Raw genomic sequence first — 19,708 nt, 5'->3', positions numbered from 1 at the left:
ATCAGCTCTCAAATGCCTTATTAAAAAATATTAATATTAAGGACTTGATATTAACTACTCATTAATGCTAGCAGAAATGAATTTCTCCCATCTCCCTTTTTCATTTTCCTTCCTGCAATCAACAGTTCTCTTTTCCCTTTTCAGAAGGTTTTTCAAACTGAAATATCTATGCATTGAATCACTTGCTGAGAGAGACAACTCTGTTTCAGTGATGAATGAGATTCAGAAGAGTTGTAAGTTCAAATTGCAACTCTCTGGAGTTTGGAAGACTCCCTCTCCATCCACTTTCCACCTGTCAAGACTTGCATAGTAAGTAAACAGCTTTGCTTATGTTCTTTGAAATTAAGACAGATTTTCATTTTTACCAAGAAATTGCAATCCTGGCAGAATGCTGCTTCGATCTAGTACGGTTAAGACAACTGTTTGCTAAATATTTTTGTTTTCTTCATCAATGCTGCGTAAATTATGGCACTGTGTGGTAATACTTATATAAAATCAGCTTAAATTCCATAAGAAGCTGTTCTTAAAGAGCAAAGACTAGTGCTTTCCTTTCTCAACCCCAAGATGATGTTTGGAACCTCCCATGCTCAGAAGAACCTGTTGTGTTTTTTTTTTTAAATATGAAGTCACAACCCTTCAGGACCAAATTGAGTTTTCCACAAGTATTGATCAAAATCAGTTACTTGTCCAAAATTGAGGATCAATCACTTCTGTGTATCAGACCAATTTCAGTCAAAAATCTTCTGGTGATTCTTGAAAGTGGGGAATAATTTTAATGATGCATGATTTTCTAATTCATGAGACATTGGTAATCCACTTTACAGAATTTAAACTTTTGGTTTCTTTGAAGTTTTTGTTGGTTTCACAGTGGCACAAGCATTTTTAAGATCCATATTTTATTATTAAAACTCCATCAGTGGTTTTAAACATGTATAAAACAAAAAAATGCTTAAAGCTGTTGTCACTTTGAACCTTATAGACAACTTGTAATTTAATCAATTTTCATTGAAACTGTCATTTCGCTCTATTACCTTAGAATTTTGCCCATTAGTATTAATGTACTCTTTTATTAGGTAGAGAATCTTTGCTTTTACTTTAAAATTTCTCAATTTTTTTCTGAAAATCAAAAATCTTATTCTGTTTCTCAAAGATTCTCTCTGGATTATCTGACTTTCACTAAAAGCACTTTTTTTTGGCCTGTTTCCCCCCTCCTAGCTTTTGATTGAAGAGTACTCAAACTGAGGCTCAAATATTTTAGCCTATAGTAGAACAATTTCAGAAAAATTGATCAGGTTCAACAGCAATGAGAGAGTAAGATTGAGGTCTTGTGTCTTGATTTTTAGTAGTCATGAATCTCAAACCTGGTCATTACTAAGTCACTTCCATTATGTTGTGTGCATTCAACCAACCTTCCTGGTGTGATATTTCAAAAAACAAGTGGATTTAGAATTAAAGATCTGGCATGAAATGATTCTATCTTTATGCAGTGGATCATAGTCTTGTAGTAACTAACAGCTGTATTTCTTCTGAATGTGGTAGGATAGAAAAGGAAAACAAAATTCAAGAATTTAAAGAGAGAGGCCCTTCTTTCCTTATGAAGTGTAGGAGTTTGAATCTCCGTGTGTAATAAGGAACTTAAATTGTGTTGCAGTATTCCCCATCCAGATTCTTTTAGCTTTCTAAATCTGGATCTGTCTACCAGGCTGTCTAAAAAAGGGATGTGAAACACTTCCTTCATCTCCTTGCAGTGCTTTAAGGGATGATGGCACACTTCTAAAGAACAGAGAAGAAACGCAGGCGAGGGAGGACAGCTACCCAGTTTCGTGTCCTGCAATACTGCTGGAAATGCAGTAGCCTCCTGCCTCCAGACTCTTCAGGTCACAGGAACTTTCTGACTCTAAATCTTAGGGCAGTCTCTTAAAGTTTGTGTTTTCTCAAATTGCAAAAGTTTACTTGATAAAAAAGAAATGGAATGCTGATGAGAGTTTTTAGCAGATCTCCCAGATTTCTGAAATACATCTCATGTGCTTTTGTCTCATCTATCCATCCATGTTTGGGTCACACTAAGCAAGGTTATCTGTTTTGGATTCAGGGGTTGAACTGAGCTGATTGTGTATCTCACCTGTCTGTTTTGTAGCAAAACAGAGGCTGAGTCTCAGAAGCAGCTCTGTCTTTGGTACCTGCTATTCTGAGGAACCTCAGAATATGCTGTAAGCCTGTTTTGCACTTGCCTTTGAAATCAGTTGACTGCACATGAAGCAAGTGAGTATAGGCTGCTTCTGGTCCTCCCCCTCAGTGGAAATGTTAGCACTCTCATCTGGAGCTTATTACCCCCACAGACCAAATTGTGAAAGAATTTACATGTCCCATTGCTTTCCAACAGGCTCAAAGTTAGCCATCAACATATCCAATCTACACTATTGTGCAGTTCTCATTGAAGGCAAGGGAAGTTTCCAGTGGCTGTTACTACAAGGTCCAGTCTTGCAAAGTTTATTCTCTTTGTGGGAAAAAAAAAGGCACTGTCCTGTCCTATGGTAGGTATCTGCTGATCAGGTTTTGAGTGCAAGATACAAGATAATACTGCAAAATTCATCCATGAAATAAGACAATGGTACAAGGAAATCCTGCAGTGCTTTCTGAATTTGAAATGAAATTGCAGAGAGAAATGTAGATACATTACCTGATGTATGAAAATATCTGTTATGATAAAAATATGTAGCTTCCCATTTGGAAAGCCCTCTTCAGCAGCAGGCAATAGTTACACTGCTCACATGCTCAAAGGAATCTGCTTCACTGGACTTGTGGTGAACTGTGAATCTGGTTTTTTTTTATAGGCTTTCAGAACAAGCAAGAGCAATTCAGTTTCTTTTTTTTTGTGGAGAAGAAGTGAGAAGCAACTCAAGAAAATGATTCTGACGATTTTTTTAGTAACTTTGATCATGGAATCTGCCCCTGGTAAGAAAAAGTCTTCAATTCAATAATAGAACATTCAAAATATGTGCCAGCTTCTTGACAGTTGCTTGGAATAGGACAAGTTTTGTTTTTTGCAGCCAAACCTTGTAATTGCCAAGGTTTGGCAATTACAGCCCAGCTCCAGACTTGGGAAATTTGGTCCTAAACACCAAAATTATGAAATGAAAAAGCACGGATGCTACCTGGAGAAACATGATGATGTTGAGTGTGGCCATAACTGTATGAAGAGATATGGCAAACAAGAGAAAGAATCTGCTTCTTTTTGTGCCATTCAGAAGTGTGATCACAATAGTTGCTAAACAACAATAATCTCTGAGAACCTCAGGAGAAAGAGAGCCTGAAGTCTGATTTTATTTTTGACTCTTAATCCTTGATCATGGTTTCTTTTCCGTACTTTTAATAACTTCTGTATGCAAAAGTGAATTTGGCAAATTTGTTTGGAAAGGCAGACTTGAAAACTAAATTTTACACACATAATCTCATTCCAAGGCAGTTTTCCAAAGATATCGGAAGTTTTTCAGGAATATATCTACATAATTATTCAGTTTTAATTAAGAAGATAAGGAAATGCAAATGTTAATTTATAGGATCTGTGCTTTTATCTCAAACATGTTTGTCAAGTCAAACCATATGTGAAGAATTTCTCTTCTCCTCTTCCATTTGTGGCAGCTGCTTTAATGTACAGTGGGGCCAGATTCTGCCTTTTGAGCCAGTGTAATTCTGACACTGTGGAACTCATGTGAAATAATCATAGAGATAGGGAAATGCCCTTCTATTTTCAGTCCTTTTCTCCTTCTGGTGTTGCTTTGGTAAGATAGAAGAAAAGCTTGAAAAAGGCTGAGTTTTTTAGCAAATATTGCAGGAATAAATAAATAAATGCTGCCAAACCATTTTGCTGAAAGAAGTCTTTCCATAAAATGCCATCAGCAAGCAAATCCCTTTATAGTCAGGCTAATGCAATTTTCTGAAATAATAAAATAATGGCTTCCTAATGTATTTTTTTCCCCTTTCTCTGAAGAGAAGCTGTGTCCCCTTCGTGCCTCCATTGATATTCTAGAAGGGGAATATTTTTTCCTTTGTTATCTTGAGTCAAGGCAAGAACATTGTCAGGAAGAATCATATACAATAAACTGGTATAAAGAAAGTGCTGGCAAGCAGCAAGTGATAAAGGAAACACGCAGAATTGTTACACAAATGAATTTTCTGGAGTTTTGGCCAGCTGAACTCAGTGACTCTGGGAATTACTCTGTCATTCACAGGTGGGTACGCAACACACTGGGTAAATGTCTTGCCTGTGCATGTCTATGATGAAGATAATTTCTTTGTCTTGTTTTCTATAGCTAGTGGCATCTGTATAAAAGGGGCTTGGGGAACTGCTCTAACTGCAGTGTCATGTCCCACTTCATTTCACAACAACTATCAAAGTAGACCTGAAATATTTACAAATATCTATAAGGAGTTTCAGCCTTTTAAATGTTCTGTAAACCTTTTGATAAGGCAGGTAACATTTTTGCTGGCTTGTGATTAATTACCTAAGAAAAATGAATGTCAGGCAACCCTTCTGTCCACTGTCAAGAAAAAGGAAACGTTTGCTTGTCTTCTTCCCCAGACTTGTTCTTTCTTGCTGTGTTGAGTGGATCTCATGCTATGAGGCTTGCCAAATCATCTAACTGTATAGTAAAGATTAAACATAGCATAGCTGAATTCTGCTTTCTGTGCAAACCTTTGCCTGCATGGAGCCATTCAAAGAACAAATGAAATAATTGGATTTGATTTCTTACTGCTATAGAACACCATGGGTTAAAAGGAGAAATGAGGATGGGCCTCCATTATTTGGTGGCAATTTTCATTGAAACACCTTGAAAGGGATTAAATCAAAGGTATGCAGCAGTGAGTTCTTATGACTAACCAATAATTCAGCATTTACAGTTGAAGCAATGATTAATTTGAAGAAGATCACCTTGCATGTAATGATTTGTGCTGTTCTCCATGTAATATTTTTAAGGTTCTAGGCAGGTTTATAAAGGGGATGGGACTATGGATACTGAAAAATGCTCTCCACTTTATTCCAGAAATATCTCAAGTTTGATAGTTTACAGTTCTAAAATATACTTCAATTGTTAACTTCCAAGTCAATTTGGAAGCTGAAAACATTTTTTTTTAAATTCTTCCATGTATCATTACTGTTATCTCCTTACTGGTATTATTTTAAAAAGTACTGACTCATGGCATATGAAATGCAAAATATTTTTAATTGTAGGTGAAATATTGAGAAAAATTCCATTAATCTATGTTAAATTCAAGAGGATTTTCTTTAGGGATGATGAATATGGTAGTCTGTCTAATTTGTTGTGCTCTTTTGTTGAGTTGATCAGTTTTCTGTATGGGCACTTCACAAAAAAGCTATTGATTCTAAAAACTCACTCCAATGCCACCTAATTAGTGTCACAAAATGCAGACTGACTAATTTTGGCATGGGGAAAGGTAGGTGGAGGTCATACCAGAATTTCCAGGCTACTGAAGGAATCTGCCATAATGAGTCCTAAATACTCATTAAAGGGCAAAAGAGAAGAGACCTGTGATAACCTCAGCTTTAATTCATGATCATTGTGGTTTTTGATTACTTTAAGGACGTGGGGTAATGACAGTAAACCCACAGTAAGTCACAAGAATTCTACAAAATTTCTATGAAAAAATTTAAACCTCAAAACCAAAGGAAACAGCCTCACGTACAGAAGAAGGAGCTGACAAGAAAAGAACTGAAGTAAATCTATTAGAATAAAATTTTTAAAAATGAGTAATTGTTGGAAAACACAAAAAAGTCAGAATCATTTATGAAATTTCTTGATTTACTCATTTGTTTAAGAGAGAAAGTCGGAAAAAAGTTTTGATTACATCAAAGTATTCATTTGGAATTGAGAGTTTTGGTTTTCTCTTTTTTGTCTTGTCTTCTGGAACTGTTTCATGCTACATTTTAAAAACCAGTTTTGAAAGAAAGTATTTTTGTGTGAAAATTTCTTACTCTGAAACATATTTTCTTTTCTTTTTTCTTTTTGTTTTTAATTTTTAAATTTCTTTCTGTTAGGTCCATATGAACACTCATTTTCTGTTAGGATCAGAATGATGCCAGAATCTGGCAATCCTCCTATGGGAACTCTTCATAGGTCTCACTGCTGGAACAAGAGGCATTAGGGGATTTTTTCACGGGATTTTAATGGGATCTTGGGCTTAGTTTATATGATGGTTCTCACTATTGGCAGGCATATCAAATGAGTTATATTTCAGTAAATACAGAAGGTTATTGCAAAAACTGTTTACTGCAGAAACAGAGGACTTTTAGAAGTTTCTGTAGGGAAAAATTGTGGGCTCTTGTGGGCTACTGAACTTGTTTAAGATTTAATAAGAATGACTGAGTGGAATTACTTTAATTTCAGAGTATTTATAGTAGGTTAAAAGTTCTGCTTTTGAAAGAAGATATGCTAAGTATATTTTTATTTATATTTTTAATTTTTAACTATTTAGAGTTAGGTGTTTTTAAGCTACATGGGAAATAATTTTCACAATACTTTTAACTTTAGGCAGTTTCAGGGAACAATGTGACAATTACATATACTGAAGATTTTCAAGAAAAGAAGACAACATGTTGACAGATTTTGCAAACTAATTAAATGTAGAATTTTTTTTCTGATGTGTTACAGCTGAGTATGTAAGAAGGAAGAGGTGAAAGTAATGTAACAATGGTTTTATGATGTTGTAACCACTTTTTTTTTTTTCCTAAAGAGGAATCAGAAGTTTTACAGTTAAACCAGATGTGTCCTTCTGAGACATACATAGACAGCTGAAGTGTGCATGTATGTGTGTTGACATTCTCATGTGTGTTTGTTAGTACACTAGACTTAGGATACAAATTCAGGAATCAATGGACATCACCTATAGGCCTGACTGTGTCCATCTTCAGCAACATTCTTTAAAATAAAAACTGAACTTAGAGTAAGTGTGGTGAGCAGCAAAAACTGTGTCACAGGTCTTTGGAAAGATTTGTAATTTGTATGGGGTTTTTTTGTAGCCTGCATCCTGTGCCTGTCAAAGAGAAAAACAGAATACAAAAAAGCAGGTCATCAGGTTGCTCTATTTTGGTAACCTTGAAAATGAGAGAACTTAAATGTTCCTGAAAAAACCAAAAAATGGCAGAGGACCATGATAAATACATGGTAAATTTTAAAATCCACATATTGCTCAATTTTTCAATATGTTTAGAACAACTGAAAGCCATGGGAGCATACATATAAAGTTAATACTGTAGTTTGGAAAGCAGAGTGACAGCTTCTGCAGAAAATTGCAATATCAAGATAACACTGGCTTGTTGCAGTAAAATAGCCAAGAGATTACTTAGAATTGGCTATGTATCCAGTAAGCTTGGTTTATATTCTCTAAGGGCTTTCACTTCCCTGTATCATCTTCTGAGTCAAGCAAGATTTTGTGGTTCCTTCTTGCGGGGTTTGTTGAGGGGGGGATATTGAAAAGCTGTTAAACCAGAAACGGTTTTGTTCCGACAGAATATCACTGGAGACTCTCAGCAAGTCAAAACAATGATAAAAATATATAACAATTCAGACACTAGCAGTTAAAAAAATACAACTAAATGTTTACAACTAAATGTGGTTTCGTGTGTGTGTTGAAAACCATGGTATGTGGCAGACAACTAGAAACTATGTATGAAAAAATTCATCTTTGTTTGCACTGGTATGGTTTTAATACCTTCCAGGGGCATTCTCCTTGCCAGATGTTGGCTCATCAGGTAGAATATCTTGATCCACTTTGAGTGGTTTCTCCAGGTAGGATCACAGAATAAATCCTCTGTGGAGTAACAGTGATGGAGTGAACATGTGGCTTTATGAACCCTTTTCTTTTATCTGCTGAATCTAGAGAGTAAAATCATTTGCATTTCATGGCTAGATCTGTAATTAATTCTTTGACAGTATTCAGATTAGTAGAGTAATGCCTAAAGAAACGCACAGACTCAGTGGAATTAATTGGAATTAATGTTTATGTCCACACCTGAACATATCTTAGATACCTTTACTGTCAGGGAGGGAAAGGTCTTTCTGGGTCACAGGTGATCTTGTCCTAAACAAAATATGTAAAATAGGTCCAATAAACTGCACTGTAACAGGTGACTTCTGATGTGGTCCCACTGCAGACTGTGATTAGTAGCTCTGATTTTAATGTGTAAATAAGATGTTTTGTAAATAAGAATAGGTGAGAAGAGCTCCACCCACTGTGAATACCCACATGAGCTCGTCTCTGATGGAAAAGCTTTGGTAAGGCTTTTCCTGTTTGTGACAGCATAGTTGACTCATTTTCCAAAACCACTGTGTTTTGGTTTAAAGAGTTTAAAGAGTCAATTACAGCTAGGAGTAATGAACATCTCAAGTGAGTAGAGAACCTGTGTAGGTTGAAAAAGGGCTACAATGCAGACAGGGTGAGCAGAATACATAAATACATTTGTTTGGGGAGCTTAAAAAGCAGAAAAGAACCCAAGACTTGGTCTAAATTCAATATAAAAATGATGTCCTAATAGCTCTTCTGAATCTTGTACACTCAAAAGACATGTCAAGAATGGTGTTTAAGCTGCTGTACTCACCAGGGATGCTTTTCCATTCCAACCCCTTTGTCCTCTTGGACTTTCTCATTTAAACAATTCTTGATTAGTTGCAGTTCTGGAAGAAATTTTCTTTTCTTTTCTCGGAGTCAGGAAGGTTCAAACATATTTATGAAGACACGACTGACATTGGAGGGAAGTTGTCTGTGATTGCAGCTTTTCCTTTGTCAGGCCTTGCTTGTTCAGAAAATAAATGAGAGCTCTATGCACTAATTGCAAAATCTTACCCATTAACTGACAGAATCTCACCCACTAACTGACAGCAGCATATGGCCTTCTCTTAAGCTCTACCTTTGCCAAATAAAAGTTCTTCAGGTTCCTTTTCCTTGGTAGTCATGTATTTGGATATACCAAACAGTGAAATTACAGCTATAATCTGATTCTTTCAAGGAATATATGGATAGAAGCTAGTAGATATCTAAATATGAGCTATCTTATTTCTAATTTTACAAATATATTTTTCTGTCATGGCTTTTAATCTTAGCAACACATAGGAAATTAAACCTGCAAAATCTTCAGCTGATTCAAGGTCCAAAATTCTTTGATGCTCTCACGTAACTATGGATGATGTCACAGATTGTTACATCCTTGTTCAGGTCTATGTAGCATATATTGCCATGTTCCATAGATATAACTGTATTGTCAAATACTTTGTGATAATGCATTTAGTTTAGGTAACCTGTTTGGTTAAAGGAAATTACACTAATTTGGGAGTGGGAAAGTGATAAAGGGAAATAAAAGTAATTTGCTCACTGTAGGGGCACTTTCTACCTAACAGATGTATTTGAGAATTTATTTGTGTTTTGTAACTCACCAAGCTGCATTATATTAAGAAGCTCTTAAAACTGATTTTGCTTTTTTTTTTTTCTTAGCAATGGAAAACAAAATGTCACAATTCAAAAGTGGACACTGAATGTACTTGAAAGAAATAAAAGCAGCTGTTTCAATGAAAATCATTTAACTACAGATATTAAAAGTGCTGGAGCTGGTCATTCACTGAAATGCAGCGATTTGTCTGTCCATGAAAATGACAGCATAACATGGTATAAGGTAATTACTGAAACAGTGTCACTCAAATCATTGGCTGTAGAAACAAAACATCTGATTGCAGGAAATATTAATTGCAAACAAATTTTTAGAAGCATCTACAAACATTGTAAAGCCTTAATTTCTCATGGGATTAGGGGGAAAATCTTTAGACAGATACACAAACAAAGCTTTTGTCTGCTTTCCAATTTGTTTAAAAAAAATACCTGTTTCAGAAGTTATTAAACTAGTAGTTTGGAATGATAAAAGATCTGATGTGCCTGTCTGTTTGCTGATTTTGGCAGCAGCTGGTTTTGCCAGCTGCTACTTTGCTGATACAGATATTGTACTGATGCTAAATGGGATGCCAAGATTTTTATTTTACAGTTGGCATGTACTTGTAAAGTAGTTGCAAACTTTTCAATTTTGCTGTTTCTGAACAGTGTGTAACAGATCCACTTCTGTTCATTTTTGGCAATTCATCTCCTTGGGGTGTGCTCCTTACTCCTCTCAGGTCTCGTGGTTGGAGTAGCTGACCCTGTCCACCCCAAGATCAGTCAGCTTCAGGAAGGGATTTTGACTGATGCAGTACAGGCATCTGGAGTAGCCTGGCAAGAATGAGCCACAGCCCTGTTCTCTTGTCTTTGTGGGCCTGGGAGGATGGGACCATTGATGGATAGGGCCACAGGTTGTTATGCTTTCCTCAGTTGCAGTGTTCTCAACTTCTAATGGGTTAAATGTTCAAATGTTGCATTTAAGTGACCATGATAAAAATTGGGCCTTTGGGCCTGCGCCTCTTTTGGGTCAGACACATGTAATTGAGATAGTGAAAAGGTGATGGTGACACTGTTTCCAAAAAAAAAAAAAAAAAAATTTAATTTCTTTAACATTTTGAATGCATGTTTGCTGCAGAATAGTATTTTCTGGTTTTATTGATGCAGGACTGTAAGAATTATGAACATGAAACAGAGAGGGAACTACATTTTAGAGCCTTAACAGTACAGAACTCTGGGATATATACCTGTAAAATTTTAATCAGTCATGAAGGAATGATGTACCACAGCACAAATACAATTAAACTTGTAGTAGAAGAAGGTAAGAAAGTTTTCTAAAATTTTGAAGCATACTTTTTGGTTCACTTTACTAAGGAGATTTTAAATTGCAGTTCTCATTTCATAAATATATACCAGGGGATAAAGTCTGGTAATCTGAACTACTTCAGAATAATTTGAGAAGTAAAAAAGTGGAAGTTGAGATATTACCAATTTTGGAAAATGTATTTAGTATGTTTTCCCTGCAGTTTTTTTTTTCAAAATAGCTGCTCTAAGTAAGTCACACAACTTACTAAGAATTTTGCCCAAGGGCCTTTCCAACCATTGTAAATTGTACTCTGTATATATATATATATATATATATATATGTATATATGCATGTGAAAAAAATTCAACAAGACATACTGGGTTTTAAGATACTCAGTAACACCAGAACCCAGATATTGTTCTGTGAATTGAATGGAGTGTTTGTGATTAATTTTACACATAGAGCAATTATGTAACTTTTACTGTGGAAGAATGTAAGTTATTACTTCAATAACAATACTTCTATTTTAGATGCACCAGAGGCTTTCACTTTGGAGATAGTTGGACGTGATGAAGAAATTGAAACAGAAATAGGTATGAAATTAATAAAAATATCTCTCCTCTCCTCTCCTCTCCTCTCCTCTCCTCTCCTCTCCTCTCCTCTCCTCTCCTCTCCTCTCCTCTCCTCTCCTCTCCTCTCCTTCCTCTCCTCTCCTCTCCTCTCCTCTCCTCTCCTCTCTCCTCTCCTCTCCTCTCCTCTCCTCTCCTCTCCTCTCCTCTCCTCTCCTCTCCTCTCCTCTCCTCTCCTCTCCCTCTTCCTCTCCTCTCCTCTCCTCTCCTCTCCTCTCCTCTCCTCTCCTCTCCTCTCCTCTCCTCTCCTCTCCTCTCCTCTCCTCATCCTTTCCAACTTTTACTCCCTCTGTGGCTCATGCCTGTATCTCATTTACTCGTCTAGGACCTCAGATGCTAATTTTCCTTCCTTCCTATCAGTACTGCTTGGCAAGTCCATTTCCCAGTGGTAGTACCAATCCTATGATGCCCCATGCCTTCCAGCCTCCCAGAATGCCCTTCCTGCATGTTTCCTCCTCGTTACTGTGCTTGTCCCAGCCCTTAGAAGCCAGCAGGGTTTGGCATCAAATGCTTATGAACTACCTGTCTGCCATCCCTTATATGCCTTGATAAGATCATTTGATAAGGTCACTGAACTTCCTGCTGAGTGATGAGGCAGATGGCATGGTGGCGAGTGAAGGGAATTGAGGATGAGCCAGGTCTATGATCTTTAAAATCTATCATGATGACGATCTATCATGATGTTGCCTCCAAACAGCTGTTGTGTATGGTGGAAATGCTCGAGTTGCAAGGCCAATGATACTAGGTTAGGTCTGTGCAACTGTAATTTGGATTTCTAAGCTCTGAATCTACGATGGCCAGTTTTTCAGCTGGCTCATGCTTTGAAGGTTCTAGAAGTATCTGATAATTCTTGAGAAGCTTTGTGTGCTCTTAGAGAATTGCTGGGTAATTGCTTACTGGAAAGTGTTTGTGCATGATGGTCTGAAGAAGGAATAACATGCATTTTTCCTGGCTTAATAAAGAGCATTCTGGATGTGCTCCCTAGAAATGATGCTGCAATAGCCTTAAAACTGTGGCTGCAGCAAGCTTCAGGTCAAGCTTCCCTTGAAAGGATTTAAAAAATCTCACACTCCAGAGCTGCAGTCCTCTGCCCTTATTTTTCCCAAGTCTACGGTTGTCTTAGTTCTGCAATTTCTTAAAACTATTGGAACTTTATGGGGTGGTTCCTGTCAGTTACACTTAGTGCTTTGAAGTGGGACAAGTAGCTGACTAATAAATGACTTGTTCAAGTATTCAGGAATTTCCAGTGGTGATACTGAGATAAGAATTTGTTCTGTGCATGTTCAGCAGGTGCTTTGGTTTTGTTCAGTAGTCATATATAGTTTCCCTATTACAATTAGTTGGCTGTAATTCCCCTTACCAGTTACTTACTTCTACCTGGCCCTAGAGCATTGGTGATAGGTTTTCCTTTTCTGTTCTCAGACTGCAGAACACAGTCTGGTTTATTCCTTTTCTGTTCTCAGACTGCAGAACACAGACTGGTTTATAGAATCATGGAATATCTCAAGTAAAAAGGACTCATAAAGATCATCAAGTCCAATTCCTTTTAGGTCTCTAAAGCCTGAAATTCTTAGGTCTATTTAAACCCACATGGCTTTGATGATTTATCTCAAAGAAAGCAATGGATGATTGTCACTCTGCTGCAGTGCATGAGGCCATCACCAGTGCAGGTGTAACACCTATAAAACATTGAGCAGCGACTACAAAATTTAGAAGGGAGCACAGCTTATAGGATATGTTTCCTGGAAAGCTGACACCTTACTGCACTGTGTAAATGAATACTACTTCTCACTAAATCTTCCCATGTTATGCTTTTTTCTTTGTAGGTAAAGAAGAGATATTCAATTGCACAGGTTCCTTGGGTGATTATATGCAAGAAGATGCCAGCCTCTACTGGTTAATTAACCAAACGTTTCCAGAACAATGCACAGGTATCCCTGAGAATGAACCTCCAATATGTGAAGAAGAACTCAAAACACTACAGTAGGTTTCCTGAAAATGCTGCATTTAGTATGTGATAATGCTCTACACTTTGTGGAACTGCAAATTCAGTAAAAAACACAACCTAAGGGTTTTCTCTAGAAACTTTTCCTCAAAATCTGCCTCTCAGGTGGTTTTAGGTTTTTGCACAGATAGTGTTGCTAACGCCTTTCCTTGTTGCAGGTTGGGAAACAAGTTCTATATCACAAGGCTACTACGGATTAAAAAAGTAAGAGATGAAGACATGCATCATAATTTCACCTGCAGGTTGCAAGCTGATGAAACCACACAAATGAAAATAGTAAAACTGAAGAAAGGTATGGCATAAACTACAAATAATTTATTAATCAGTCTTCTCAATCCTGAGGGCATTTCAAAACACTGCTCCAAATACTGTCTGCTTATGAAGGCCCTCACACACCTAGTGCTGGACCTAACAACCCTTGGGTGACTCCTCCTGCTCTCAGACAGGGACAGGAGGAGTGCAAAGCAAAAGAAATACAGACTACAATGAGCATGTCTTGAGAATGTCTTCATAAAAACTTCACAAAGATTTAAGTGTTAAAAATCTGTTTTTGGAACTAAAACTCTCAAAGATTAATGATGATGATGATAATAATGAAGAAAGGCATGAAAAAGACTAGAGAAAAAAAAGCAAAAGAATCTTGGCCAAAGAGATTAAATGGGAAATTAAGGACTTATGGATGGGACTGAGAGAAGGGTGAAAGGTAGATAATGAGAAGAAATAATAAAAAACCTGAAGGAAACTCTTCGCAAAAGTGAGTGACCATCATTTTGGGATCCTCACATGTGTGATGATCTGTAATGTCAGTCTTGATCTCACATACCCTGCACACACACAAAGGAACTGTAGGTGATTGTGTCCCAGATTGTTTCTCCTGTTTTTGCAGTAAAACATGTTTTCTAGTTTCTCTCTATCTTAGTGTGGCATGCATATGTGCCTGAAATATCAGCAGGAAAGGATCAACATAGTGTTTTTTTGAGGTGATATTTAGGTGCCATCAGTATTTGATACTGTAATCTTGTTAAATAATACTCTCTGTTAAGGCTGTAATTTGCTTTTTTTTCTCTCTTACAGGGAAGATCCAAGACTTGCCAGTGCATGTATTTACCACTGGAATGGTCCTTGCTCTGCTATTTTCATTTGTTGCCATAGCTGTGGTGTTTGTGTTAGTGATGTTTAGGGTCGACTTCATTCTATTTTACAGAAATATTTGCAGGAGAGATGATACTGCTGGAGGTATGACTTTGCTAATGCTGACATTGAAATAAGCATATTGATGAAAAATATTTTCTGGCAGGTTCTATGAAGTAATCAGCTTTGAGGAAGATTAAAAAAAATTCTTAAATCCAGGAGTGGTGTGAGAAAAAACAAAGAATATATAAAAGAGAACTTGATGGTCAGGTGCTAACGTGTGTTTGTTGTATGTGTGGGGTACTGGCAGCAGGTAAACACAGTGAAGAAGCTGCCTCTGGAGAAGGCAGTGGAAGGGATGTGGTTGGATGCTGTTCATATGAGCTCTGTTCTGCCACGTTCTTCATCACAAAAGTTGATACGGGTGGAGAGGTTTTCAGTTGTCCATGAAGGTTTTCAGTTATCCATGAAGAGGATGAACACTGGAGTTTTCAGATGGACAGACTGACACAAATTTGTTTTCACCTCACTGATGCACTTCAGGAGAGCAGGAGTGCACATTACCAGTATCTTACCAGGCAGCAGCTCTGTGGCCTTCACAGCAAGCAAACCTGACAATTACTCAATTTTAGGAATGATTTTTCTGAAAATTGTGATGACAAAACTTGCTGTATATATGGGTCTGATTACCTTGGTCTTTTTTGGTCTCTAAATCAGCTTGAATATAACTAGAATAAACTGCAATGCTTGGAGATTTTTGGATAACGGGTGGATGTAATTTATGCCTGCCAGTGTTATTATCTACTTGTTGGTATCAGCTACCACAGTGACTTACATTCACTCAGGGAGGGTCTCTGAGAACCTGGACTGTGCTGTCCTGGAGGAGCTGCCTCTTAGACACTAGGCAATGGATTTCCTATTCCTAGAGCTTTTGAAGGTGTGGGCTTTCACAGTGTTTACTTTGTGCTCTTTCTTATGAACTACCTGCAGTAAAGTATTCACAAAGAGAAGCAAAGAAGTGCAGTTTCAGAAGCAAAGCCACGTGTGCTGGTGTATCAGTCCTGATAGTTTCTCTGTGGCAGTGTGCTAGACCTGGCCGCTGGATTGGTCTTTGATCTTCTGTCTGTAAATTAGTGCCCAAACCCAGACCAGACATGGCATACTCTCATAACAAAAATAATTAACTGAAATTGCTGTTTAAGTGATGTTGCAGATTTCAACATTTACTGTATGTTGTGTCAAAGAGTATCAAGGGGAATGGATGCTCTTTTGCCGGCATCCATTCCACTTGATACTCTTTGACACAACATACAATAAATGTTGAAATCTGCAACATCACTTAAACAGCAATTTTTTCAGTTTACAGATATCTTTTTTGCTTCCCTTCATATCTTGATTTTCACAGATGTGACATTAATTGGTTAAATTAATCTGATTTTATTTAAAAAACACCTTAATGCAGAAAGGAAATATTTTCAAGTATTTTCCAAATGCAATCAGAATCTTTTGTATCAACCTTAAATTTCTTCAGGACATTTTTTTGAATCTGAAGGAGAGTTTTTTAAGACTCTTCAAAGTCTTCAGAAGAAAGATCAGGGGTTTCTAGATGCTTTACCATGGAGATAATAAGTTTCAAAAACTAGAATGGTGAATCAGATACTGAATTTCTAATGGTTGATAACAAGGCAACAATTGTTGATTTATTTTCAGATGGAAAAGAATATGATGCATTTGTGTCTTACCTGAAAGACTGTGTTTCTCCTACTGAAGAAGAGAGAGAATTTGCTTTGAAGGTATTGCCCATGATATTAGAAGAAAACTTTGGGTACAAGTTATGCATATTTGAGAGGGATGTATTCCCTGGAGGAGGTAATTGCATTGAATATTCTTGTCATTAAATAGGCTCATAGTTTTCACACCAAGGTAAAAGTCTATAATTAGAAGGAATTTTGTCATGTGCTGTGCATTGAAAGGTTACATTTTTCATTTAATCTGGACTGTGTGCATGCAAAGTTTGGTTGAAAACATTTTACGTGTTTTATATTTTATGTGAATTATTTATGAATTCATATACCCCTACATATGCACTCATAAATCCCTAATTGCAAAGAATCAAGATGAAAAGATCAAAGAGCAAGCATCAAGAAGGTTAAGGTGAGGACACAGAAGATATCACATATTTCCCAGTAATAGTGCTTTTGCTCTGCTTTTGCTGAAGGCCAATGAATGAACTCACATTTATTGCACAGAGCAGCTGATGACTCTGGTACTAATAATTCTTAGGTAACTTGTATGTTTGCTGTATCTTCAGTGTGATGGTTGAAACCATTTTCTGAATGAAATGAGTGCCATAACAAAATAGAAATAAGAAATGGAATTTTGTTTGGCCTATGGATGTATCTGGCATCTGCCTTTTGCTTGGATAAAAGGTACTATGAGTTTCCATTTAGTCGAAGGATCCAGCTGAGGAATGAAATTTCATTGTGCAAACCACAGAACAAGAGGATCAGTTAGCCTCCTTCATTAGCCAGGATCTTGTCCCTTTATATCCATTCCTGACAAATTTTTCTATCCTGAGAGAAGCCACAGCTCTTCCAAGCCCTTTCTTCTTACCTATTCTCATTCTTTAAGTATTAAAAAATTATTCACTGAAGTGTACAGTCTGATTCTTTCAATAGTTTTAGATTATTTCCTTTTCTTTGGTCTGATCCATTGTGAACACATAAAAGAGAATATTTCCTTCTTTGTACACAAGCCTTTGGTGTTGTAATAATCGGTCATACCCTCCTTTTACCCTCAGTTTTCTCTTGCATAGGTTAGTTCTGAGGTTTGCTTTGCCTTTCTCTACAAGTCATGTTTTCTAGATCTCTGGTTTATGTAGACTCTGTCCCATGGTGTTAAAACAAGCACTGGAAGCTGTTAATGAAAATTCAATTTGATATTTAAAGGGTAGCACCATTCACTTCCATTCATCACTTTTCATACCAAAAGTCAATCTAAAACACGATTGGCACTCCTTTTGTCATCACATGCTGGTCTTCTCAGCTCTGGATTACTGGAAATAGATTTGGGTGTTTGGTGTCATAAAGGAAGGTATAACCCCAAGGTTACAAAATACTTGGAGAGAAGTTGCTGTTTGTGCCTTTCTGTGGAATCACTCAAATGGTATCTATTAGGAAAGAGCAAAGAGATGTCTGGTTGGGGGAAACCTAATTTTGCTGTTGCCTTCTGTCCATGTGACAACTACCAGACAGCAGTCTAGGGTAGATGGAGATTATCAGTAGGCTTATGTCTGCTCTAGAGAACAATCTTTCACCATAACTGAGTTAATTTCTGGAGACTCCTAATATTTTATACATATTAATCTCTTCATCAGGACAGGATACTTACATGCTGTCACTTTATAAGAGGGACATTTTTAGTACATATGTGATTTTAAAAGATAAGTTGATTTGGTCCCTATCCTTTCAATCTAATATAACAATAAATTTATCTTTAATTTGCAGCATTTGTTGATGATATCCACTCATTCATTGATAAAAGCAGAAGATTAATCATTATACTGAGCCAGAACTACGTCTCTGACAGAGCCATATACGAACTTGAGAGTGGACTGCATAAAGCTCTAGTTGAAAGAAAAACTAAGATCATATTAATTGAATATATGCCTATAAGTGACTACAATTTCTTGCCAGAATCACTGTCACTTTTACCATCAAAGAGGGTGGTGAAATGGAAAAAAGATAAATCTCTTCCCGTGAATTCCAGATTTTGGAAGAACCTTCGGTACCTGATGCCAGCAAAGCCTATCAAGACAAAGACCAAAGGGCACTATAATAATCTTGACTCAGGCTCAGAAACTGCTCAACCCTGGACTGAGGGCTGTGACTTTAATGCAATCATATAACAATTCTGTAGACTGAAGATGTAGCAGAAAACTGTGTGTTTTTCTAACTAGTAGAACTAAATAATCTAATATTCTGGGAAATAGCTGATTAAGAGGACAGCTCTGAGATCTGAGAAGAACGCAGAAATCACTGCAGTGGCCAGGATGTCAACCCCAATTGAGAAATCCTATCCTAGAGAAGGTTTCCTCAGCAATCTGCACAAGGAGCAGAAGTTTCATTCTGCTTAGGACTTAGCACATGGCATGAAGCACAATGAAAAACATTTTTATTTAGTGATTTTCAGTGATGTAGAATGATACTATTTTTACTATTTTTTGCATATACTTTTTAGGGCCTTCAATAAATAAACCAGTACTTACAATCTCTTATTATTAGGATGCTCTTTGTTTTATATTTTTGTATTTTCTAAGGATTGTAAGTAGACCCAAACAGCTCCTGCCCTAAAGAGCTTGGCATGCAGGCTTTGGGCAACATCAAGCAGAAAAAACCCCAAACCAACAGAGAAAAGGGAGGTTATAAAAACTAGGGCAGTTTTGGATGGTTTAACAGTATTTACTACTGAATTGTACATGGTCTACAACTGGGAATCATTTGAAGGTATGATAAAGGCTGTTTACATCCTATTTCACTGAGACGATTGCAAATGCTCATTTTCACTGGGAAAAGAGGGGGGTGGGACAGAAATAATGGTATTTTGTTAATGTATGCTGATACCACACTGGAACCAATTGCCTGGAGAGGTTGTGGAGTCGTGGGTATATGTGGGTATATTCAAGAATTGACTGGACACAATTCTGTGCAATATGCTCTGGGATGACCCTGCTTGAGCAGGAGGTCAGACCAGATGTCTCACTGTGGTCCCTTCCAAGCAGACCTGTTCTATGATTCTGTTATACCCTGAGCTGCCTTCAGCTGTTGCATGTAGGGGAATTATGTGAAAATGAGGTCTCTGGTGTGTATACACACTCCTAATCCTTTGGAACTCTTGTCTTAATATTATTTTCTAAAACAATGTTAGAAGAGCTATTCAAAACTATGCTAATCCTCCCTTTTTGTTAGCTGCCTGACAGAAGATACCAAGCTCACATAAATTCCTGGATAAAATGGAACCATATTTCCTCCTAGCATCAGTGGGGAGAAATCAAGGGAGAATAATTTTGGAAGATCTTTTGTCAGGTTGCTAGGAGATCATCAAGGCTCTGCCCACTCTTGTCATTGCTTTGCACACCATTACTGCTGGTTTTGCGAAGGCATCTCTTTTACAGTGCCACTTAATTCACAGAGGTGGAGGAGC

General features: G+C 37.1%; 1 protein-coding gene across 1 annotated transcript; it reads left to right on the top strand.

The window, feature by feature from the left end:
- The first annotated feature begins 2,906 nt into the window (after positions 1–2,906).
- On the top strand, positions 2,907–18,614 carry IL18R1 (interleukin 18 receptor 1). The gene is made up of 10 exons (XM_064713537.1): positions 2,907–2,955; positions 3,992–4,232; positions 9,508–9,685; positions 10,603–10,756; positions 11,272–11,334; positions 13,197–13,353; positions 13,534–13,667; positions 14,450–14,611; positions 16,217–16,375; positions 18,013–18,614. Exons 1-10 carry the CDS (start codon positions 2,907–2,909, stop codon positions 18,411–18,413), a joined length of 1,698 nt encoding a protein of 565 aa, XP_064569607.1. The 3' UTR covers positions 18,414–18,614.
- Positions 18,615–19,708: the final 1,094 nt, after the last annotated feature.

This window comes from Zonotrichia leucophrys, chromosome 1 (assembly GCF_028769735.1).
Source record: "Zonotrichia leucophrys gambelii isolate GWCS_2022_RI chromosome 1, RI_Zleu_2.0, whole genome shotgun sequence".
Classification (NCBI taxonomy): domain Eukaryota; kingdom Metazoa; phylum Chordata; class Aves; order Passeriformes; family Passerellidae; genus Zonotrichia; species Zonotrichia leucophrys.
This window is presented reverse-complemented; position numbering and strand designations above follow the sequence as displayed.

Excerpts from the sequence above, each read along its gene's own strand:
- IL18R1 (XM_064713537.1), top strand. The coding sequence starts at position 2,907 with ATGATTCTGACGATTTTTTTAGTAACTTTGATCATGGAATCTGCCCCT. Across the intron at positions 10,757-11,271 it reads TAAACTTGTAGTAGAAGAAG|ATGCACCAGAGGCTTTCACT; the intron begins GTAAGAAAGTTT and ends CTTCTATTTTAG. Across the intron at positions 11,335-13,196 it reads AGAAATTGAAACAGAAATAG|GTAAAGAAGAGATATTCAAT; the intron begins GTATGAAATTAA and ends TTTTCTTTGTAG.